The sequence below is a fragment of the Nilaparvata lugens genome, chromosome X (genome assembly GCF_014356525.2).
Source record: "Nilaparvata lugens isolate BPH chromosome X, ASM1435652v1, whole genome shotgun sequence".
Taxonomy (NCBI): Eukaryota; Metazoa; Arthropoda; class Insecta; order Hemiptera; family Delphacidae; genus Nilaparvata; species Nilaparvata lugens.
Genome location: NC_052518.1, coordinates 59,879,689 through 59,906,707, shown reverse-complemented (window position 1 = coordinate 59,906,707; position 27,019 = coordinate 59,879,689). Strand labels below are relative to the sequence as shown.

The window sequence follows — 27,019 nt, the reverse complement described above, 5'->3', positions numbered from 1 at the left end:
TCAATTTCCCATCTAGTTTAGCATTACATAGGTCATTGATATACACAAGAAATAGAATAGGCCCTAATACAGAACCCTGGGGCACTCCATATACAATGTTTTCAAAATTACTATAACATCCACCAATTCTTACACACTGCTTTCTGTTTGTGAGATAACTTTCAAACCATTTATAAGGTAAACCTCGTACTCCTGCTGCATACAACTTTTTCAATAATATTGAGTGGTCTACTGTATCAAATGCTTTAGTGATATCTACATACAGGGCTGAACATTTTTTACCTTCATTAATACTATTATAAATATCCTCAATAAATGTAACCAGACCATCTTCGGTACTCAAGCCCTCTCTAAAACCAAATTGATTTTTACTAAAATAATCAAATCTTTTGAGAAAACTTATTAATCGTATTTTTATTATCTTTTCGAAAATCTTGGCAAAAACAGGCAACAGCGATATTGGGCGGTAACAATTCAATTCTTCTCTGTTACCATGCTTGAAGATTGGGATCACAATTGCAATCTTCAAACATTCAGGAAATTCACCAGTCTTCATGCTCCAATTGAAAAGTTCACTCAGAACTCCAGCAATATGAATGGCAATTTTTTTTACAATATAACTATTAATGTTGTCAATTCCAGGGGCTTTATTGCTTTTTAGATCAGCTATTATTTTTAAAACTTCTGTTTCGTCAGTCGGAAATAAGAATAATGAATGTGGCATATCTTTACAAGTGAAGCGGGAATCTATTTCTTCGTGATCCTCTGTAAAAATAACTGAATTTCGTAATTGTTGAGAAATGTTAATAAAAAATGAATTGAATTCTTTAGCAATACGTTCTTTGTCAGTGACAGTATACGAATTTACTACTAAGCTAGTAACTTCTACCTTGGGTTCTCGTTCTCCTATCAATCTATTTACTATTCTCCATTGATTCCTCACATTACCAGAACAATTATCAAATTCATTCATGTAGTACTCTTCCTTAGCTTTCCTCAAATCAGATTTCAACCTGTTTCTGAATGATTTGTAATACTCTTTCAGATTTACATCATATGGTCTTGAAATCATCAATTTGTACAATTTTTTTCTCCTATCAATACCTCTAAATAAATAATCTGAAATCCATGGAGTTAATTTATCAGGTAGTGCATTGGTACTATTTCTAGATTTACTATATTTACATTTTTCTATCAGATCTGATAACTGGCTGATGAATAAATCGAAAGCAGCTGAAACAGAACTCTTATCTAAAACGCTCTTAAAATTTACCTTGAACTCTGAATAACAATAAGTCTGAATAATAACCAAGACCATAAAATGAGTAGGCCTATTACATTTTGACCATTGACAGTTCTAAAGAAAACAATAATTGAAACCAGAAACTCAAATAAAAAATTGTTATAAAAGGAAATACATTTTATAAATTTACCGAAAAAAAATAATATAGGGAATTTATAAAACAAGTACATTAAGAATTTGAAAAGACTTGCAGTTTTTCTAGATCTTCCATTTTCGTGACCGTGATCACAGATAAACCCTGTTCTTTCCGAAGAAAAATTTTTCCACCTCTAACCCATAAATAGCTATAGTTCTTTTCATTCTTCACTTTCCGAGCCGCACTGAACAAGGTACGTCGGGCTGGTGATAGGCACTCATTCAGGTAGACCGGCTCCGCTGGCTTCGCCGTCAGACCGATGTCGTGCGTGTTGAAATTACGCTTCACCCGTCGTTTCTGCAGCAGCTCTTCTGCATCCAGCCTCCTTACCATCCTGACTATAATGCCAGGATGCCTTCCGGAACCCACCTTGGAACGCAGGCGATGACAGGCGTCTATCATAGAATCATTCACCGGGAAACCAAGCGATCGGCCAATATCTTTGACTATGGTGACAACATTTTCTCCTTTCTGCACTGGTACGCCGTGAATTTCGATTGTATTGCGTCGCGAATACTGCTCAGCCTCGTCGACCCTCAACTGGAGATCAGCAATCTGCTTACGAAGTCCATTATTTTCACCTCGAAGCTCATTAATTGTTTCGACTAACTTCGTGATTTCCTCCTTCTGGTCCTGTACGATTTTTTTAGTTTCAGCTAGATCTTAGTGACAGGAGTTTAACGAAGTGCCGAGACTAGTTTCCACACGCTTGATATCTTCCTTGAGCTCGTTGACTAGTTTAAAAATGTCATCATATGTGACAGTGGATTTGGATTCGAGCACCATACTCTTGCGTCGCAGCTGGGAGCACGGCGTGCATCGCCACACGTCGCCCTGATCCGACAAGTAGTTCACGTCGTCGGCGGATAGGTTGACGCACTTCCCATGAAAACTCTTATTGCAGTCACTACACAACACTTTCACTTTCACGTTCTTAAGTGACTTTAGACATACGTTGCAGATATCGGCCATTATATTTGTGTGATAACTAAACTTGTGCTAACTACACTTCTTAAAAGAAGTGTGAAAGAACAGTGTAAATAAAATGTGAAATAACAGTGTAATTAGAGTGTGGAAGAACAGTGTAAATAAAGTGTGTGAGAGAACTTTTGAACTGATAAATTAAAAAGTAAATGCAAAGTGTTGGAACTGTCCATAACATCATAATATTAAAGGTTTTACCTAACTGAAAAACAGTCTCCTGATGGGTTTCTTTGTACCACAGATTTATTGTGATCAAGTTTGTAGGAGCCTCTTTCCTAAAAAAGAGTTACATCAAATTTGGTTTATCTTTGATTCACCTCTTCTTCGATTTTGATACAGGCTATTATTAAGTATTTTTGATTGAGATGAATTTATCAATAGCTCTATCACTGAATCGAGTAGGCCTATGTCTATCAAGCTGAAAGTATGAATAAATTATTGCATTTGTGGAATAAAGTGTTTCTATTTCAATAAAATCTCCTTTTGATAAAATACAAGTGTCTTTAATCTGAAATTTAGATAGTATTCCATCCAATAAAAAAAATTGATACAGTAACAAAAGCTACATTGATAAGCTAGTAGAAACTACTATGATCTAAGAAGAATCAATCTACATGTTATGACGTCATTAATTAGTTGTGGGGCCTGTTAGTAATAGTAGGTATTGCCTAAACCCAAAACAAGTTATGATTCATATGAGCATAGTTTTTTATTCAGAAGCAAAGTATTTGTGACTGTATTAGCACGATTCAGAAAACATTCCAAACAAGAAGATTGTCAGTCGTTACAATATTGACCCTATTGGGAATCCCCCCTCACTACAATGACAAGGATGCAGTCTGCGCAACCCCCCCCCCAAATGTTAGCACTCCTGGACAATAACAATGTTATACGCTATTTTAACGCTATTTTCCAACCGATAATCATGAAAATGGTACCAAATTGTTCAGAAATGTTTGGAAATCTGGCGCCATACCGCCAAATTTTGATATCACTTATAAATTTTTTCCTATTGAATGTCAAACTTTGCCAAATTTTCTCCAAGTTCAGCACAACTACTTAAATAACATTATGTTTGATTCAACAGAATTCATAAGGACAACAAAACATCGAACAACAAAAAAACGCTTTCTGAGTAACTGGCTTTAACAAAGCATGACTTCACGAAATACAGTACGATATTTTAGAATAGTTGGTACAATGGTTATGCTTTTCGCATTATGGCTGAGGATTTAGCTCTGCGACTAAAATCGACAAGCCATGATTATGTTAATCTTACTCATGATACAAAGTATCGAACTGCTTTGTACTATGATACATGGTTTTCATTCTGTATCATTATGTAATAAAAATAAAACAAGATTCCGGTTTCAAAAGCATCAAAGTCGCCAGGCTGGTCTGAACTATTCATGACTTTTTCAGTATGCATTATCCACTCAGCAGTTCTAATACACAGACATCAGTTCCACTTTGAATGGCATGACATTGTCTATTCTTTCAATTCCTATTATTACCATAGATCAATTCAGATCAGCACTGTATGTTCTTTACACTTTATACTGTATGTTCATAATAGATTTTTCTGATTGTTAAAAAGAAATAGTCAATAATTGCTGGGAATTTAAAGTGATATTCAACGATTTGAACCTGATAAATTGGATTGTTGAATGACAATTGAAATTCAGTGAAGTTTACTGTACAACATTCCTTTTCCTTCTATTTTATTGGGTGATGAGTGGAGATGATTTATGATTTCATATTTGGATTCATCTTTTCATAGTTCAATATTTTTTTGGAAAACTAGAGCTTTTAAAAATTAAAAATGTTTATGTTTAAACTTCTCAGGTGTTCAAAAACTTCTTGAAACCTTTGCCTGTCCCTTTGTGAGGCAGGAGTATTATTATCTTAGTACGTTTAGGCCAGTTTCACACGACAGAGTCCTCGCTCCTGGGAGATCATATTTCATATTTTGCAGCTCTCCTGTGCTTTCACATGGGGATCTTACAAATAAGCCAACAGATCTAACAACTACGCCGACGTTTGCTCAAAGTATGACTCATCACTTTTTCTCAAAGTCTAACTTCCTTAAAAATATAGATAGAAGATTTCTGATTTCGGATTTGGATTCAGCGACCCCAAATTCTTTGAAGCATTAGTCCCATTTTCAAAAATACCCGAAAACAAGGGAGTTATAGCTGTTTTTAATATAGCTCTCCATTATCATATGATTATATAGTACGTACTAAGATAATAATACTCCTACCTCACAAAGGGACAGGCAAAGGTTTCAAGTAGTTATTGAACACCTGAGAAGTTTGAACAAAAACATTTTTAATTTTTAAAAGTTCCAGTTTTTCAAAAAAATATTGAACTATGGAAAGATGAATCCAAATATTGAATCATAAATCATCTCCATTCATCACCTAATAAAATAGGAGGAAAAGGAATGTTGTACAGTAAAATTCACTGAATTTCAATTGTCATTCAACAATCCAGTTTATCAGGTTCAAATCGTTGAATATCACTTTAAATTCCTAGCAATTATTGACTATTTCTTTTTAACAATCAGAAAAATCTATTATGAACATACAGTATAAAAATTGTGCTGATCTGAATTGATCTATGGTAATAATAGGAATTGAAAGAATAGAAAATGTCATGCCATTCCAAGTGAAACTGATGTCTGTGTATTAGAACTGCTGAGTGGATAATGGATACTGAGAAAGTCATGAATAGTTCAGATCAGCCTGGCGACTTTGATGCTTTTGAAACCGGAATCTTGTTTTATTTTTATTAAAGAATGATACAGAATGAAAACCATGAATCATAGTACAAAGCAGTTCAATACTGCGAAAAGCATAACCATTGTACCAACTTTTCTAAATTATTGTACCGTATTTCGTGATGCCATGCTTTGTTAAAGCCAGTTACTCAGAAAGCGTTTTTTTGTTGTTCGATGTTTTGTTGTCCTTATGAATTCTGTTGAATCAAACATAATGTTATTTAAGAAGTTGTGCTGAACCTGTATAAAGAATCCATAGAATACTTAGAATTCATAGGAATGGTAAAAAATCAATTTTATGAAAATTGATGTACATGTAACTGGATTTAGAAGATCAATACGATAATGTGTTCTATCACAATTTAATCACAGAAATGTTTAAGTGAAAACGTTGGGTGCAAACCTCCTGCCATGAGGAGACAAATAAATTTATGAAAAGCTTGATAGCTTGGATAGTGATCTGATATTTGTTACACGTTTTAACACTAATTTTTAATGTTACTTCAATCGGCAGGAAAACTTTGGTTTTCCAAAGTTATCCTACTCCCTTTTTTTGGGGTATTTTCAGAAATCAAGATAAATATCCTACCAAATTTCCTTCACGAATACAGTGTAAGTTGTATTATAATAGCTTCAGTACTTACGTACTGTATAGTACAGTACCTGTTCGTTTTTACCGTATAATTATATGATAATAGAAAGCTTTATTAAAAACAGCCATAACTTCCTTGTTTTCAGATATTTTCGAAAATGGGACTTACGCTTTAAAGAATTTGGGGTCGCTGAACCCAAATCCGAATCTTTCTATCTTCATTTTTAAGAAAGATAGTTTTTGAGAAAAAGTGGTGACCGGAGAGATGTAGAATCACCATGTGAAAGCGACGATTTGTCCGCTAGTATCTCGATCCAAGCTGGTTTCTGCTTGCCTCGAGGGGAAAAGATGTGACAAAAGGAGGTTCCTGGCTAGGAGTCACTATGTGAAAGACACGATTTGACTCAATGTACTTCAACAAAAAAACGTGAACACTGTTCAGTGTTCAAGTTGCACGTCTCCTATCGTGTGAAAGTAGCCTTACGATATAATCATATGATAATGGAAAGCTATATCAAAAACAGCTATAACTCCCTTGTTTTCGGGTATTTTTGAAAATGGGACTTACACATTTAAGAATTTGGGGTCACTGAATCCAAATCCAAAATCAGAAATCTTCTATCTATATTTTTAAGGAAGTTAGATTTTGAGAAAAAGTGATGAGTCATACTTTGAGCAAATGTCAGCGTATTTGTTAGATCTGTTGGCTTATTCGTAAGATCCCCATGTGAAAGCACAGGAGAGCTGCAAAATATGAAATAAGATCTTCCATAATATGATCTCCAGGAGCAAGGACTCTACCGTGTGAAACTGGCCTAACACAGTCCCAACTGCTATGATTGTGAGTACAAACACTCACACCGGAGAACTGGAAAACTGGTTTTCGGTCGTCAAAACAATTGATTGTTTTTGTTCAATGAGATATTGCCTGTCTTCTTGTCTGCGCTATTGTGTTTTATGTTATATACTATATTCATATAATATGCTCTATTATTCTATATGCTTATACAGTAGTTTGACATCCATATTATTATTTATTCCAATTTCATTTCAATATCACATGAAATCTGTACTATATTCTATTTGTACATCTATTTTGGAGACAAAGTTCATTCTTCTCTCATCGAATTCTTTATTATCCATGTTCGGCCATGCATGGCAATTCAAATTCAACCCAAGAAATTTACATGATACTACCCGGGAAAAAATTTAGTTTTGGAGAGATCAAGTTTTACATGTTTTTTCTTATACTGTAATTAGAAAACAACCAATCATTCGTAAATTCTCGATAAAAAGTAAGTTAATGGATAATATGAATGAATAATTGTTCATGCTTCAACGAAAATTTCTGCAATAAAAAAATACTTTTAGTATACTGCAAAATTTCCAAGACAAGCCAATTCTCTGTTCACTTTTTTTTCATTTACATTTACTTTCTTTGAAGTGGTAATAGGGTACAAGTATTCAATTGGAAGAAAGGTGAAATGCAAAAACTAATGTACAGTATGACACTGTACATTGTCATTGTCCAGGAGTGGTAACATTGTGGGGGGGGGGGTGAGATTGCGCAGACTGCGTCCTTGTCATTGTAGCGAGGGGGGGTTTCCAATAGGGTCAATATTGAAACGACTGACGATCTTCTTGTTTGGAATGTTTTCTGAATCGTGCAGAATCACAAATACTTTGCTTCTGAATAAAATTATGCTTAGATTCATATAACTTTTGTTGGGTTTAGGCGCCTGCTGGCGCCTGCGCGGTAGATTCTATTAAATTCATAATTGACCAGAAATGAATTCGATTGTTTATAAAATAGCAAAATAGACAGTTATCAACTGTCCATTGTTCAGTTGTTTACAGGCCGTTGTACATGGTGATCTGCACTTGTTTTGGTGAATCAGGAATTAGGTACTTCTCGTAGTATTCGCTACCGTATATTCAGTTCTGAATCGTGCTAATACAGTCACAAGGACTTTGCTTCTGAATAAAACTATGCTTATGAGTCATTGTAGCGTTATAATATTTAGCGTTGTTGTATGATTTGAATTTTTGTGCCCTGTTAATTATTTATTTATTTATTAGATTAGCACAAACAATATAATGATCGGGAAAGAAAAAACAGTTTATTGCCCAAAACTTCTCCAATTTCCTAATTCAGTTTCAAATTGTGCAAATATTATACATAGGTTATGTCCATTTCAATTTTTTACACCAAGTCACAATCTGAGAGTATAAAACAAACAATTTTAAATTTTGATAGATTGATAGTAAAATTTTTGTAAAAACATGAAAAAAAACGTTAAATTCACAAAATAAAGAATAAAACCACTTTAATTTTGAGCTCGTAAATATAACGTTCACCTTAGCTATATAACAGCTGTTTCATGTTATCATGGATAATAAAAACCAATTTGATTTGATTTATTATATTATTGGAATCATTTTTTGTTTGTGATTTTCCCTGGTAATATGCATAAATACAATGAAATATTTGATCCTGTACTCCAAAAAATATTATTACTGGAAAAATTAATTCCTATCTAGAATCAAAATAGATATATTTAAATCTCAAGAATGAAGAATCATGATTTTTATTTGTCTATGCATGAACCATTTTTTAACAGCCTTCAGCACTTACTGTATCTATATAATACTAGTCGTCAGGCTCGCTTCGCTCGCCATATCCGTTTAGCGGATAGTCTGTACCCCCGACTGGATCGTCCTAACATATGATAAAAATGCTCAAATGAAAAATGCAGACGAGCGAAGCGAGCCTGCTGATCTCATTATTGGACAATCCAGTCGGGGGTCCAGGGGGCGGAACCTAGTGGCTAGACAGACATGGCGAGCGAAGCGAGCCTGATGGCTAGTAGTATTATAATATTCCCAGGAATAGGTCTGATTGAACTAGCAGTACCCAATCAATTTTTCCGCTATAAATCAGGACCTCCTAAATAGGTATTTAGGAGATACTGGATAAATTGGTATTTAGGAGGTCCTGGATAAATGCATTTCAATCTTCAACTTGGTGTCAACCTAACTAAGTCAACTCAACTTGATGCCAATCTGACAAAATTTTTAATTTAGTTACCAGAACAACTGTTTCGAAGAGGTACTCTCTCTAGATTATAGTTCTATATTAACATATGGTATGGACATTTCAATTATAATTTTAAGATATTGGAATAAGAAGTTAAAATATCGCCAAAAGATTTCTTAGTGCGCCTCTAAAGGGCCAACTGAACATACCTACCAATTTGAACGTTTTTGGTCCGGTAAATTTTTAGTTCTGCGAGTGAGTGAGTGAGTGAGTGAGTGAGTGAGTAAGTCAGTCAGTGAGTGAGTGCCATTTCGCTTTTATATATATATATATAGAATAGATAGTGCACTGATATATTAATGAACTTGTATGTCGATTTAGAAGAATTAGTCAAATGAAGTGTTCTTTGATAACACTGTTGAAGCAATAGAATACCATCTATAGCCAGGCTACTCAAAAGCAGATCAGTCATAGTAGAACAGCCGCAGAATGAGTAGACAATGCAGTGTATAATAATAATAATAATAATAATAATAATAATAATAATAATAATAATAATAATAATAATAATAATAATAATAATAATAATAATAATAATAATAATAATAATAATAATAATAATTTCAATTTATTTCATTTAAAGTTACATAGTATCATATACATACAGTGTTTTGTTGCTCCTCTAGCTTAGAGCTAATTGAGGAGTATTCAAATTTCATACTACATCATAATAGTTATACATTCTATAAATACCACAAATGAAAATTTTTGTAAAGTGTTCAATAAACTAAATTGAAAGTCTATTATAGTTTCTATCTGGGATTTGATATTAAAGTTCTAATTTCTACCACTTGAATCACAACATTAGTCACTCTATATTCTACTAAATCGGTGATCAACCTTGCAGACATTATTGTCTCTTGCATTTAGGTGGCTGTGAACAGCTGACTAGCTGAACCAAAATGCACATCAACAATTAATATTACAACACAGGAACACACACACTGACAGTCATAGAATACAAAAACATAACCTATCCTCCAAAAAAACATTTATTATACTACAAACTGTAATATACACTCTCTTAATCATTTTCAACTGCTTCTAAAGCACTTTTTTGTTTACAATATTAAAATTATTCTTATTTATTAATTCATCCATAGTTTTTTTCTTTTCCATTTCCCATTGTACAGTGCAGTTTATTATTGTCTACTATGTGCTAACTAACCTATCTACTAACTAACCTATTAGAATATTAACAATAATCTTCAACATATCTTTCCATTCAAACAATTCCTATAAAATAATTCTTAAGTTTAGTTTTTATTTCATTTCTTTGTAAATTTTTCAATTCTGGTGGCAAATCGTTCAACAGGTAAGGGATTCTGTATTTTAATAGGTTCTTACCATAATTATTATTATAACGCTGTGCTCTAAATAGCCTATTTCTCAAACCATAACTTATTTCGTTTATTTCCCTTAATTCATCTTCAAAATAATGTCTGGACAAATCAGTGTATTTTGCGAGAGATTCTGGTGTCATAATACCCAATATTCCAAGCTCGACTCCATTAAATAATGTATTTGCTACTCTTCTAACTACATCATACAACGGCTGTCTCAAATACACTGGTGCTAAACTATGAATTGTAATACCATAGAATATTATACTTTGAATCATAGAGAAATAGATAATTCTTTTAATATTTATTGGAAAACAGTGGCTAATTCTAGAGCATTTGTATAAAGCAGCTTTCATAATTCGCAGCATCCTATTATTGTGTGAATTGAATTTCATGTCTGCATCAAAAACAACTCCTAGATGTTTAATATTCTCACTGAATTCCAAATGCTGACACCCGCATGTGTTTCTCAAATTATTATATCTTAGACATTCTGCTTTATGGCAAATTAATTTATAATTGTACAAACCTACGTTAATTCTAGGATTTCTAAATATAATTACCTTTGTTTTCTGTGAATTTATCTTGATACCGTTGTTGAAAAAATATTTATTAGCCAAATTGAGATCCTCTTGCATGTATCTTATGCCCATTATTAGATCAGTGTGTGTCATATATAGCAGGTTGTCATCTGCATACTGCAGCACCTTACTTTTGAAACTGAGACTAGCTAGATCGTTTACATACAGATTAAATAGAACAGGAGACAAAATGCTGCCCTGAATAAGTCCACAGGATTGATTATAATCGGTACTAATATATTCACCTATACTAACATGTATTTTTCTATTTTCAAAATAGTTTTCAAACAAGTTGAATAGCTTTCCACGAATACCTATTCTATTGATTTTTTGTAACATAATTTCATAATTAACCAAATCATATGCTTTTGTCAAATCTGTTGCAACAGTTATGACAAATTTATTGTCATTTAAAGCTTCAAATATATTTTCTGTTAGTTTTTCTAATAAATCTATTGTTGATTTTTTTGGAATAAACCCATATTGAGCATCATTTATTATGTTCATAATTATGTATTGATTCAATTGCATACAGATGAAATGTTCTAGAATTTTCATAATTACTGAGATTGATCCTATTGGCCTATAAGAACCTACATTTTTCTTTGCTCCATTCTTGAAAATTGGTCTGAGATGTGTTATTTTTAGACGCTGAAGTATTTTTCCTGTTTCAATTATCCTATTAATCAAATGCATCAGGATCAGCTTTAGATAGAAAATGTTATTTATTATATCTTTTGGCCCAATTTTGTCAGGTCCTGCAGATGATCTATTGTTTAGTTTGTTAATGATACTATAAAGTTGATGTTCTTTCATTTTTTAAAAATTCATACTCATCCTATCCCCTATTGTTTAGTTACCTTCTTTTAAATGTGGTATTATATCAAAGTGTTGCCCGTTCATTTCTGTTGTAGTTTCTTCTATTTTTTCTTTAAAGCTGTTTTTAAATTTCTCTGTTAGGTTCATAATTTGATGATCTCCATTGATATTGAAATTTAACTTAATTGATTCCTTTAGAGACGGCCTATTCTTCTTATTTATAAAATGATTGATGATTTCCCAAATTTTCTTAGTATTGTTGGAGTTATCATTGAAAGCCCTATAATAGTATTTCCTTTTCTCATTACGAATCATGTCTGTTAACTTATTTCGTATGTTTCTAAACTGATTTCTCAAATCCACATTATGTTTATCTCTTTTAACCATTTGCCATAAATAGTTCTTTCTCTCTATCATCAGCTTAATTCTATCATTGAACCTTCTAATTATATTCTATTCTATAATAATAATAATAATAATAATAATAATAATAATAATAATAATAATAATAATAATAATAATAATAATAATAATAATAATAATAAGGGCCGAAGGGGACACTTACAAATACCTGGGATATCACCAAGGAATAGGCACAACACAAACCGAAATTAAATTGACTCTGAAGAGTAGATATATGAAACGCCTAAAAACTTTCTTAACACGCATCTATCAGCAAGAAATAAGGTTAAAGCAGTAAACACCTATGCCATCCCTATACTAACATACTCTTTTGGAATAATAGACTGGACCGAGACAGATCTGGAAGCCCTCAACACTCTAACTAGAACGAGTTTCAACAAATCTTGTGCTCACCACCTCCATTCGGCCACAGAAAGGTTCACACTCCCTAGAAGCGAAGGAGGAAGAGGAGTTATAGATATAAAGAATATGTGTAATGAACAAATCGATAGCCTTCGAAAATACTTCTATGCCAAAGCACAATCAATACCCCTCCATTCAGCAATAACTCACCTACCAACATCCGGCACCCCATTGAAATTGAACAATCCAAATTTACAACCGCAAATCAACAACAATACAATAGAGAAAATAGCAAAATATCAACTTCTGTGTGACGAAATAAAGCAGATGTGACATCAGGAGCGAGTCTACATAGTTCCCATTGTAATATCATCAACAGCCGTAATTCCAAAATCACTTCACAAATCCATAGAGCAACTGAATCTTTCACCTGACCTGTACACTCAACTACAGAAATCAGTTGTTTTAGACACCTGTTCAATAACAAGAAGGGTCCTGAACATCACGGAAAACAACAGTGAGGAAAACTAGTGACTATTACACAACACCATCATACCAACAAAGTGAAAAATAGTGGGACAAACAACTGCGACTAATACTTGTATAATATGAGCTTTAATAATACATTAATATTGTCAATAGTCAACAAATTAGTCAACTGTAGGTATGTTATTGTTACATGTATAATACGAACTATATTCATCAGTCAACAAACTTAATAGTAAAGTGCGCTTACTTGACTTGGATCCGTAAGCACTCTAAAGACCAACCATCTGGTTGTGAAGAAGCATACCAGCAGAATAATAATAATAATAATAATAATGGAATTTTATAGGAAGAGAAGACTGATGTGAGAGTGAGTGCGCGTGTCAATTGTGATAGTGATGCTACTGAAGTAATGAACTTCTTTCTCTAGAAAGAGAAGACTGATGTGTGAGAGAGCGCATCGATTGAGAGAGTAGAGCTATGAAGACCGACATTTGTGAGCCAGCATGCTTTTTACTCCATTCCCCATCTCATCAGTTAAATTTACCTAGTACTACACTTTTTGAACAGCCTTCCTAGAGATGCCACTTAAAAACATTAGATTTGGACATAAATTTTTGGAAACTGAGTTTCGGTTGAGGAAGAAAACTAAGTTTCCAAAAATTTCCGTTTCTAATGTAAGTTACATTTGAAACATTAGAAACAAAAATTTTTGGAAACTGAGTTTCGGTTGAGGAAGAAAACTAAGTTTCCAAAAATTTCCGTTTCTAATGTAAGTTTTCAAGTGTTTTTAATCTATTTATGTCTGCTCAGGTCTCCTCAACTGAGTCTGCTTGGTTGAGGAAGGGAACTCAGTTCCTGAAAATTTTCCCCATTTCTAATGTAAATTTTTAAGTGTTTTCAATCTATTTATGTCTTATGTCTCCTGTTTTAATTCATACAAACTTACAAACTTTCAAGTGTTTTCTGTTATATCCTAACTGGTTACAGTTTGAAATCCAAACTGTACCCACTCACTGCTCGGTTGAGGAAGGAAACTCAGTTTCCAAAAATCTCCATTTCTAACTTTTAAAAATTCATGGATGGATGGATGATTATAGTAAATTATCAACCGGGTACATCCGATAAGTAGTTTCACTTACTTTCTGACGTTTTGTCATTGTAATTATCTCAAATTACAATACTCAGTGTGTGTAAGAGTGTAAGATTACCTACACTCCGAAGATGTCATTGTTCCTATTACAAACTTTCAAGTGTTTTGTGTTATGTCATATATATATATATATATATATATATATAATATATATATATATATATATATATATATATATATATATATATATGAAGTAAAACAGGAGACATGAGACATGACTAATTTAAAACACTTAAAAACTTACATTAGAAACGGAAATATTACATATATAATAGATTACCTCAGGATATTAGAGACATGGCGGACTTACGAAGATTCAGAGGAATGTTAAAGAGGCTGTTACTTGAAAGGCCATACTATTCTGTGGATGAGTTTCTGCAGGAGTGATATATTATTGTTCCTTGTCTTTGATTCTTCCCAGGTCCTTGTACATAGGTAATCTTGACTAACTGCGTTTTTATATACTGTATATATATTTATTAATATTTCATGTGACTATTGTATAATTACAGTATTTTAATGTATTATGATATGTGATGAGAACCTCCTTTAGGTTGCTCTTTTTGACTTATCCCCAGTCTGATTATTCGGATGTTTGGGATGCAATAAAAATAATAATAATAATAAAAAAAAATTTGGAAACTGACTTTCCTTCCTCAACCGAGCAGTGACTGGTTACAGTTTGAAATCCAAACTGTACCCACTCACTGCTCGGTTGAGGAAGGGAACCCTAAATTCAGTTCCCGTAAATTTCCGTTTCTAATGTAAGTTTTAAAGTGTTTTCAATCTATTTATGTCTTGTGTCTCCTGTTTTAATTTATATTACAAACTTTAAAGTGTCTTCTGTTATGTGCTATATATAGGTATATATATATATATAATATATATATATATATATATATATATATTGAGATTATAATTATATTAGCCATTTGATATATACAAGAAATCAAATTTATCAATTTTTAGGCATTCTTTCTTTATTGCACTTTATTAATAAAGTTGTCCTTTTTTGAAACTGTCAGTTGCAAAGCTTATCACACTTGATGATGAACGTGTATTCTATTGCTGTAGCTATACTCATGTTGCATCTCAGCTGCCGAACCCATTGATAAAGATAACCCATGGATAACCAACCAACGCATAATTATGTCATCAATCTAAAGGAGCCTGATGCAAATATTGACATATTTGTTGAAAAGTTGAGTGCCTATCTCAAAGCATTAGAACCGTTTTTGAACATGCATAGAATAATTGACACAAGTTTAATATTACTCCCTTTCAGTGTTCATTCTGATAGTTGATTATTGATGGAATACTGAATGATTATTTGAATTGATGCAGGACTGCGACCAGGTGCACATAGATGATGTGTCATCAGATGACAACGGCCAAGACCTGAGCGCATACAACTTCGCCACAGACGGCTTCACATGCGGAGTGAGCGGTGCCGGGCCAGTAGGTGCTGGGCCTATGCAGGGTGCAGGCCCAGGGGTGGGATCAGGGGCAGGCCCAGCTGTTAGGGGTGGAGTTGACTGGATGCGCAAACTGGCATTCCGTTACCGCAAGGTACATTCCTCAAAATCATAGAACATCCTGATACCGTACATATTCCTAAAACTCATTTCATTAATTTTTAACTAAAAATTAGCTTGGAAACAACATACACTTTAGCCCGAAATTGTTTTCTGTACAATGTGAATAGCCTACATGTGAAATTATTGAATCAACAAATTTTTGCAAAGTTATTCGAAAAAATAATTTAATATAATTAGTGCCGGTTGCTCAAAAGCTGGTTAAATTTTAATCGTGATTAATTTCTCGAAAACCAATCAGAGAAGCCATCTTTTCAAAAAAGTTTTCTCCGATTGGTTATTGTGAAATTATTCACGGATAAAATTTAACCGGCTTTTGTGCAACCGGGCCTAAGAATTTGAAAAAATAGTATTGTAAATAGACGCCAGTCTAAACTATATTGTACTACTGTATTTAGGCGGCGTGCTTGGTTTTATTGACGATTTGGCCGCGCCGATCACATAGCTTGATCGTTAGTGATCGTTCAGTTGTCTATGTTTTATACAGAGTGTCCCACCATGGTTGTAACAGCCGTTAACCATAGATTCTATTCGACATTTCTGACGAAAAATGTTCAGTAAACTTTTTTCCTATCGACCTTAGTTTTCGAGATATATAGATTTTTCGATATTTTCAGAATATGCCCACTTCCGGTCATTAAATACTCAATAACTCAAAAACTACTTGTCGAATTTCAATTTCAAGGGTATTATTGGAAAGAGAAAAACATTTCAAACAAGATTAATGTAATTTTATTTGTTGTTAGATATTTTTTAATTCTTTATTAGGGCTTAAATTTGAAAAAATGCTATTCTTCAAATTCATAGTCAAATTTCAAACAGTTTTTCTACGATTTTTCTCCGGGTAATTACAGTGGTTTCAATATTTCAAAAACCATTGCATAAGCTTTCGAATGAGTGTAAATTCCAAAAGGTAAATTCAATGATCCATGAACACTTTCAAAACTGCTAATATCTGGGATGAACACCTTCAAAATGAGGAAATTCACAAACAGCATGCATCAAGTGATGATCCTAAGGGTGAAATCACCTGATTATTGCATTATTTCCTGTAGCATATAGCTTAAATCCTATATAAAATATTAATCATACACTTTTACAAGATCCAACAAAATTTATTCATAGAATAATAATTCAAAGTAGATGAATGACAGAATTAAAAAAAAAACTGATGAAAACTGAATCATTCAGATGGTAATCAAGTTACACAGGAATTCAAAATAGCCTCCATTTCTGTTTATGCAACTTCTGCTGCCGGTTATCAAGCTTCGAGTTGTCTGTCTCACATAGTTGGGCCGTCTCTTCATTACTTTAAACGTCGATCGAATTCTGAGAATCATTTCCACCCGTGGTCTCTATAGGATCTCTGTAAACTTTACTTTTCACAACCCCCCAAAAGTAGAAGTCCATTGGAGTAAGATGAGGTGAGCGTGGTGACCAACTTACGGGTCCACCTCGACCAATCCACCGCCCAGCATAATTGTTATCAAGCCACCCACGGACGTTTCTAGCATAATGAGGGAGGCAGCTATCCAACTGGAGCCTTATATTTTGCCTTAAATTGAGAGGCACGCCTTCCATCAATTCGTGAAGCTCATTGACCAGAAAGTCCATAAAAACTTCATTTATTCTTGCAGGAAAAATGAAAGGTCCATGTATGTGTATTGTGGAAATTTAGAGCACCAGTTCTTGTGGACGTACTTTTATCTGTGATCTGTCCATAAAATGTTTGAGAAACAATCTTGTGCTAAGACCTAACGGCAAAACAGCATCCTTGAAACAGTATCAGGTTCATTCAACTCTTGAACTGGGGTATCATGAAATGGTCGAAAGTTATTCTTCTTCAATATTCTTTGAACTATCATTCGTGAAACATCCAACATCCCAGCTGCCCGCCGGATGCTGGATCGAGGATTCTGCTTGAAATACTTTAGAATAAGATTCTCAAAAGCTTCAGAAATTAAGACGAGCCTCTCATACCTTGAAACTGATCCTAGACCCTCACCATCTTGACATCTGTCAATCTTAAAAACGTGTTAGGAGATGGGTGTTTTCGGTCAGGAATGCGTCTATACTCTCTCTGCCTCTCTCGAATTTCATTCACACTCTCCATACACCAATAACAATTCAATCAAAGTGAATTTCATGACATTGAACGGGAACTCTTCTCTACTGGAAAGTACAATGAGAAATATACTGGAAAGAGGATGAAACATACACTAACTTCTTACTTTTTTATTCAGGATTTATGGTACAGGAAATAATGCAAGTTATTGAGAAATTCATTTCATTGTGGAATGTTAAAATGTTGATTAAAACTTGTCAATATTGTCCGAGATAAATCAGGTGATTTCACCCTTAGGATCACCACTTGATGCATGCTGTTTGTGAATTTCCTCATTTTGAAGGTGTTCATTCCAGATATTAGCAGTTTTGAACACTTTATCATGGAACTTACCTTCTCGAATTTATACTCATTCGAAAGCTTATGGAATGGAGAAGTTTTTGAAATGTTTAAACCATTATAATTACCCGGAGAAAAATCGAGAAAAACCTGTTTGAAATTTGACTTTGAATTTGAAGAATAGGATTTTTTCAAGTTTAAGCCCTAATATAAACTACAAAATATCTAACAGCAAATTAAATTACACTAATCTTGTTCGAATTTGTTCTCTCTTTCAACAATACCCGTGATATTGAAATTCGACCAGTAGTTTTCGAGCTATTGAGTATTTAATGACCGGAAGTAGGCATCTTCTGGAAATATTGAAAAAAAGATATATCTCGAAAACTAAGGTCTATAGGAAAAAAGTCTACTGAACATTTTTTGTCAGAATAATTGTCGAGTAGAATAGTAGTATAAAAAGGAGAAGTCTGGCGCACTGCTCACTGGCGCACTGACTTCTCCTTTGGTCAAAATCTAACCTAACAAAAAACCAGCCTATCATAACCTAACTTAGGAGAAAATTTTCAACCTAACATAGAAAAAAATTTCAACCTAACCTAACCTGAGGTCAAGGTCAATGTCAAGGTCAAGGTCAAGTTCAAATTTTCGAAAACTTAGAAAAAAGAAAACTTAGAAAAAAAAAATTAATAATGAATTTAATCAAAAATAAATCAGAAGACCCCCCACTCACTTGGGAAGCATATAAATAGTGTGTAGAACAAATGAGGAGCATCAGTGCAGTGTTTTGATCATCAGCAGGGAGTGTGCTCCCCAAGTCTGTGTTACAAGTGATTTGCACATTATTTTCCCCCCAGATAGGGTGTGTGTTACTGTCAGTGTATGTGTGTGTATATGTTTTAGTAGATTTTTTCAAAACTTGTCAATTATTAGACTTGTAATAGTTTTTCATACTATTGCAGCTGCACTATTATTGCTGCTATTGTGTGCTATTATTATTTGTTGGTGTTAATAGTTGCTGGTTGAGCACACAGCTATACAGCTGCCCTAAGCCTGAGCTGCCCAAAGCCTAAGCCTGGGTGCTGTGGCACCCAGCAGTGCCACACCGCCGCAAGTTGTAGCTCCTAGTTACTTGCTTTGTAAGCATATAATACTAGTTTTGAGCACATACACACACACTGCATTTCATACCCATTGCCCACTGCTAATAGCTCGCCCACCCAGAGTCCACAAGGCTTAGAACATTCAGTGGAGCACCACACACACACACACATACACACACACACACACACACACACACACAACACACACACACACACACACACACACACACACACACACACACACACACACACACACACCTTGCTATGCTTTCAACAAAGGCTGTTTCAACGACCTCCACTCCACCTCCCCCTGTCATATGACCAATGGCCACACCCACCAGTCTTTATCAGCTTCCACTTCCTGTTCCAACAAGTTTGTATGATGTCATCCCTCAACTATGCCCATACATCTCAATAATGTTCCCACTGTAGGGCTGAGAGTGAAAGAGTGAGAGATAGTGAGAGAGAAAGGGAGTGAACAGTGAGTTATCAGTGATTGAACAGTGAGTGATCAGTGAGTGATCAGTGAGTGAACAGTGGGTGAGGGAGTGAGACAGTGAGTGAGCCCTGGCTGCGTACTCATCCTTGAACTCCCCAAGTACCATTTTATTGGTTTCAGAATAGCATGGGTGCTCGGTGGGGTACTCAGAGGTGTCAAACACTTCTTTCAGCTCCTTTTTGTCAATGATATCCTTGTACATATCCTCTGTTTCCACCAGGTAGAAGAGACTGTCTGTATCTTGATAGAGCAGTTTGAGGCGGTCTTTGTAAAGTGGTTTCATCACATCATAGTGGAACTGGTACATCAATGTCTTCCTAATGTCCAACACTGTCAAACCAATGTAGATAGGTTTGTTTAGCTCTACTTTCTCCTTATACATTGTTACAGCACAGATATTCTCACCAAAGATGATACAATCTTTATACGCCAGTTGAACAATCAGTTTCCTGAGTCACTTCTCCTCATTAACAAGTTCCATGTTCATTCTCTTTCTCACATTCTCCATCGTCTTGCCAAAAACTGCATTGTTTATCAGTTTGAAGAAATTTTTCTCAAACTTGTTCTTCGACTGCTGCCTCAGCTTTGTATTGAGTATGATGTAGGGTGCTAGAAAGTTCTCTTGCACAAACTTCACACCTCAATGCACCTGTTTAATTTTCAGCCCATGCTGAACTGCCTGTTTTAGAGTACGGTAGTGACAAACATAATGCTTGCAGTCAGTCTTGTCATCAGGAGTCTTAAATGCCCTGACTTTGGAGTTTTCTTGTTCTCTTCCAGGAATGGAAAGTCGTTGTGCTCATCATGCAATTCAGAAGGGTATTCAATGTTGATTTCGAGAATGTAGCCATACTTCATTTCATCCAGACTAACTGTAATACCTCTTGCCACTGCTTCCCACTCTTCTTGCTCCATCCACTGAAACTCTCAACATGGCAGCGGTTGACACATCGCCCAGCTGAACAGGTTGTTTGCATCTGTGTACAGGAGGTATGATGTGGGCTTCTCGGGGTCGACAGGTGCTCCTGTGTAGGTGTTGTTGGCAACAGCATGTCAATGAACGCATGTTGTTATTCTGCCTCTGATGCCTCGTTCAATGAACATATACATGTTGTAGTCAGTTAGGAGTTCTAGTTCAACTTTTGTATACTTTAGCATAACATCAAAGGAGAAGCCTGGCGATGTAAAGTAGTGTTCACAATCAAGATCATAAGTCTTCAAACAAACATCTCGGAAACTTTCAAACACATCTGCCAACAGAAGAACGTCTGCACAGATCACTATACTCGCCCAAAGTTCTACAGTTGAATTGACTCCAAATGGATTGAGCATGTGCGTAATCATCATCGCTAACACCTCTGTTGGTCAGCTTGCTGAAGAATACCTCTTTTGGTGGTAGTGCTGCTTCTTCAAGTCTCTGCCATGAATCACAGTAGTCATATGCAAACACACCTTTCCTAGAAACAAGGTCTAATTTGTCTCCAAACACGTTGGCAGTATGCAAAAGCACATTGGCTAGGTCTTCTGGAGTGGCTACCTATTTGACAAGGTTGGTGACCAGATTGTCCAAGCTATCTGGAGTGAAATGGAATGTATCGATAAATTGAAGCTGTAGATTCTCTGAGACTTGTTTCGTGGAGGAGATATACTTTTCAGATGTATTCAGAATGATGAGATGAGTATCATAGTTTGACGAATTGTGAAGAAACACTGGAATGAACATTTGCTGTTGTCTCTGAAGGTTACATCTTTGACACAGAGTGCCCCGATAGAACCCTGTAATATGACAGTGATTGTACACCTTATCATCATTGAACAGTTTCTCACAGTCTTCACAATTGGTGGCAGCATTGTGTCTAGCGTTCTCCCCTTTAGAGAGTGGAATTATGTTTATTTTCCGACAGTTGATTGATTCATCGAGATCTCTCACATGCATGGTCAGACTTTTGATAAAGTGTTTTGCTGCATCAGGTCCTCTGTAGATGAGTAGTTCCTTAGGGATGAGTTTGGTGATTGTTAACCATGATGGCATTAAGTTCTTATCAGAAGCAGTAGCTCATAGCTCTATGATGCTGAGTCACTTTGGTCGCCTTCCCAATCCATTGCTTATTATCCTCATCACTCTTCTCAAGCAGACATTCAAAGTTAGCATATGCCACCAAGGGTAGTCTATACTTTCTCAAGTGTTTTTCAAATTTCAGAACTGGTGGGCTACCATCCTCTTTCAACTTTGGCATGATGATCCTTGCAGATTTGTTGTTGGCACAAAACTGTTCATGCTCCTTCATCTTTTGCTCACCATTTCTCATGGTTGAATAGTGGGTGAAGCATTGGCAACAAATGATAATTAATTCCATGATGCTTTGTGAGCTGGGATCTGATGAGTCTTTCAAATTTATTGATGTAGCAGTAGTGGCTGTTGACTTTTACCTCCTCACCATCCTCAAAAAAGGTGGCATCACTCTCGGCATCATCATCTTCACTCTCACATAGAAGGAGAAGATCAAAATGGCTATCGGACATCTCCTTGCTGACTCTTCTCGGAAATATGATATTCTTCTCATTCAAACCATAGATGTTGACTGACACTCCTGGATTATCCTTTTTGAAACGATTATTCTGATTGATGCTGGTGGGGAATGATATTCCATTGAAATTGTATTTTTCAGTCAGCTGATGATATCTCTCATTGATTCGTTGAGGATCATGCCCTTCAACATGTTTGGCAAGGATTGCCCACTTAAAACAATATTGATCACTATTCTTTGGGTTGATGACGGCTTTGCATGCTGCTATTTTGGCCGGTAGCTCGATATAGGAAGATCCTTGTAGTGGTGTGTGCTTGCTTATGCGTATGAGGAGTCCATTGATGATCAGAAAACTCCATCTGCTTGAGTTTCCTTCAAACTTTGCTTCCTCCTCCAGTAGAGTGCCCACTGCTTCACGCATGATGTCGGGAAGATCTCTGATGTTGAAGATTGAGTAGTTTGGTGTCTTGAAGGCCACATTTTAGAACTCCTCCTGCTCGGCGTTGCTATCATCAAGTGTTGTGCAGAAATATGTTGACTCCAATATGAGGTTGAACTTGAGGGGTCCATGTTCTATGAATTGCTGTGCAATGGTGTAAATGATTTTCTTCTCCAAGTTGAACAGGAAGGTATGAAAGTCCTTGGCAGGGGTCTCTGTGTGAGCGTTATTATAATAAAACGTCCAAAGGCTGGATTTGAATGCCTTCTCCAGCAGAACGAACTCGCCTGGACTGCTTGGTGATTGCCTGCATCTTTGCGCTTTGCTCATCTGAAACATAGCATAAACAACATTCATTAGTATTATTTATGATTATAATTTATACTGTTGTAGTAGACCTGATAGCATTCAAACTCCTCCTCCTCCTTCTGACCCACCGTTGCAGCTTCACCTTGCCAACTGGCTTACAATATTGCCCGGCCTTGTTTTTAAACCTATCCTGCCAGTAGGATTGCGGTTCTTGGCCTGAGGCAATATCCTCCTTCCTATCCATATCTGAAAATAATATAATTAGCAAAGGTACCATGTCTATAGAACTGTCTCTCTCTCTCCTTCTCTTTCCTCCATCTACTAAGCTAGAGCATCATTATATTCGGTCTATGCATACTATGGTCATTCGTTTTTATTCAGATACAGTTCTTAGAATTTGTTATAATTTTTTGCAAAAGATATCCATTGTGGTGTAATGGTTCTACAGTTAGTACATGTACCTATATGCATATAGGTACTGCTGCTTATTGCAGTGCCTGCGCTGCAATAGTATGCCCCTCTACATACCTACATACCTTGACCAAACATCCTGAATCCCTATATACAATGAAGATTCGAACCCAGGTCCTTATGAATAATTCAAACCCGAGTCCTCTAGAATGAGAAGCAGATGGGCTTAACCACTACACCACAATGGATATCTCTTGTTAAATTAACTATTCCTATATAATAGCTATGCTGAATAAACAAAATATGATGACACACACACAAATATTTTTACACACAGAAAACATATTCATAATAAAATGGATACTTGTGTACTAACGTCTTTTGCACAATTGATGATCAAAAACTGTGTAGCAGACTGATACGGGCTGTGTGTGTGTGTGTGTGTGTGTGTGTGTGTGTGTGTGTGTGTGTGTGTGTGTGTGTGTGTGTGTGTGTGTGTGTGTGTGTGTGTGTGTGTGTGTGTGTGTGTGTGTGTGTGTGTGCCTGCGCTCTACACTAGTACTGGTGAGCTATACCAGTAACAGTTATGCTGCTTTACAAAACCAGTACTAGAAGCTACACACAAGTGCTCCACTGAATGCTCTAAGCCTTGTGGACTCTGGGTGGGCGAGCTATTAGCAGTGGGCAATGGATATGAAATGCAGTGTGTGTGTATGTGCTCAAAAATAGTATTATATGCTTACAAAGCAAGTAACTAGGAGCTACAACTTGCGGCGGTGTGGCACTGCTGGGTGTTTGTGATAATAATAATAATAATATGTGCAGCACAGGCTTAGGGCAGCTGTATAGCTGTGTGCTCAACCAGCAACTATTAACACCAACAAATAATAATAGCAGCAATAATAGTGCAGCTGCAATAGTATGAAAAACTATTACAAGTCTAATAATTGACAAGTTTTGAAAAAATCCACTAAAACATATACACACACATACACTGACAGTAACACACACCCTATCTGGGGGGAAAATAATGTGCAAATCACTTGTAACACAGACTTGGGGAGCACACTCCCTGCTGATGATCAAAACACTGCACTGATGCTCCTCATTTGTTCTACACACTATTTATATGCTTCCCAAGTGAGTGGGGGGGTCTTCTGATTTATTTTAATTTATTTTTTGATTTTTCATTATTAAAATTTATCTATTTTTTTTTATTTTTTTTAAGTTTTTTTCTAAGTTTTTTTCCCCAAGTTTTTTTTTCTAAGTTTTCGAAAATTTGACCTTGACCTTGACTTCGACCTTGACCTTGACCTGGACCTTGTCCTTGGCCTCAGGTTAGGTTAGGTTGCAATTTTTTTTCTGTTAGGTTAGGATAGGTTGAAAATGTTTTCCTAAGTTAGGTTAGGTTAGGCTGATTTTTTGTTAGGTTAGATTTTGACCAAAGGAGAAGTCTGGCGCAAGGAGAAGTCTGGCGCAGTGCGCCAGACTTCTCCTTCCTATACTACTTAGAATCTATGGTCCACGGCTGTTACAACCTTGGAGGGACACTCTGTATATGTTATCAGTGTGTTATCTGTATGTGATCAGTGGTAGAAAAAATGACCCTCATAAGATGATAACATAATATGTATTAATGATTGTAGACCTACACATGATTGCTAGGATTAATTATTATTTGCGATTATCCTATAGGTGATGTAAGTGATGATGTAAGCCGTTGCTATGATGCCATTTTGGAAACAAACCGGTGCTAAAGAAATGAAAAGAGGGTCTGTGCTACTATTATGGGTCTAAAACATCACCTTACATTTACGAGTATATCAATTAAATAATTGATTACTAGGAGATGAGAATATTTGTTTCAAGTTCTATACACTCAAATCATAACTTTCAGTATTATTTTTATTGAATAAATTTTTTTGGACAGCCAAAGCAGAAAGTCTCTCGAAGTAGTGCATAGTACCATGTCTGTAGGCTGCTTTGGTAATTATTATTGTTTATATATTAATAATTTTTATTTGTGTTAATTAATTCTTATTATGAATACCGGTAATTCTCAAGCAAATATTAAATTTTTAAGGATAATTTTATATTTTTACTTTCCTTGCCCTATTACCTACCATAGGTAAGGAAAGTATTGCTTTCCAAAAAAAATTAAGGTACCCAAATTTCATGTTTTCTATACGTTTCAAGGTCCCCTGAGTCCAAAAACATGATTTTTGGGTGTTGGTCTGTGTGTGTGTGTGTGTGTGTGTGTGTGTGTGTGTGTGTGTGTGTGTGTGTGTGTGTGTGTGTGTGTGTGTGTGTGTGTGTGTGTGTGTGTATGTGTGTATGTCTGTGAACACGATAACTCCATTCCTAATTAACCGATTGACTTGAAATTTTAAACTTAAGGTCCTTATACCATGAGGATCCGACAATAAGAAATTCAATAAAATTCAATTCAAGGTGACGGAAAAAATGGCAGATAATTACTAAAAAACCATGTTTTTCACGTTTTTCTCGAAAACGGCTCTAACGATTTTCTTCAAATTTATACCATGGATAGATTTTTATAAGCCCTATCAACTGGCATGAGTCTCATTTCTGGGAAAATTTCAGGAGCTCCATAATATTCTTGAGAAAAATGGCGTATAATGACTAAAAAACCATGTTTTTCACGTTTTTCTCGAAAACGGCACTAACAATTTTCTTCAAATTTATACCATGGATAGCTATTCATAAGCCCTATCAACTGACATGAGTCTCATTTCTGGGAAAATTGCAGGAGCTCCGTAATATTCTTGAGAAAAATGACAGTTACTAGAAAACCATGTTTTTCACGATTTTCTCAAAAACGGCTCTAGCGATTTTTTTCAAATTCATACCCTGTATAGTTATAACCTCCTTCTCGTGCAGGCGAGGTAGGTAGGTAGAGCAGTTTATAAAAATAACACAGTCATAGTCAAGATATTTCATCTGTAGAACAGCTGTTATGACGACTTTAAAAAAATCATCGAATTCCATAATTTACTCAAAGGAAAATTTAAAAAGGAAAACAATTATATATACACATATACAGTAGTCTGATTGTAGTTGCAAATATGTTGCCGCCAATCGTCATTATGTTATTCTAAAAATTCTAAATTATTCTCGTTCAAGACTGAGGCCTACAGTTCAATGAGCAAGGAAAGTTGTGTGAGTGTACCACACCAGATTTTTTCCTTTTAAATTTTCCATTCCCATGCCTATTAACTCCCGAGCGGAGCACGGTCTCCCGATATTATTTTTTGAAACGACTTTTTAGTGGTTTAATAAAAATTATTTCTGGACTGATTGATTGAATGAATTGATTCCAGGGATGACTGTTTGGAAGTAACGCTTTAATGGTTGAACAAATAATTTTAAAACTAGAATTGTTTGTGTGTGACAGGTGAAAGATATCTACAATAACTATCGAAACTCAGTCGGAGGTCTCTTGGGAACTGGCAAGAGAGATCAATGGTTGCAACTGAGATCAGAAATTGAAGCTGCTACTGATAATTGGCTGACACTTGCAATCAAATGTCTCACTCTCATCAATTCGCGGTCGGTACAATAACAATAAGTTATTTGTCTACATAATAATGCTATATAATATACTATCATGTTGATTATATAACTTACAAAATATACATGTAACACACAACATATACTAGCTACCGGACA

General features: G+C 35.2%; 1 protein-coding gene across 4 annotated transcripts in view; it reads left to right on the top strand.

The window, feature by feature from the left end:
• Positions 1-27,019, top strand: part of LOC111060571 (eyes absent homolog 2) — a 133,692-nt gene that overhangs the window by 84,292 nt on the left and 22,381 nt on the right. For all 4 annotated transcript variants that reach the window (XM_039443388.1, XM_039443387.1, XM_039443386.1 and 1 more), the window contains 2 exons: positions 15,386-15,610; positions 26,745-26,899. In XM_039443388.1, the coding sequence (XP_039299322.1) occupies positions 15,386-15,610; positions 26,745-26,899 (380 nt within the window). The remainder of the gene's footprint in view (positions 1-15,385; positions 15,611-26,744; positions 26,900-27,019) is intronic.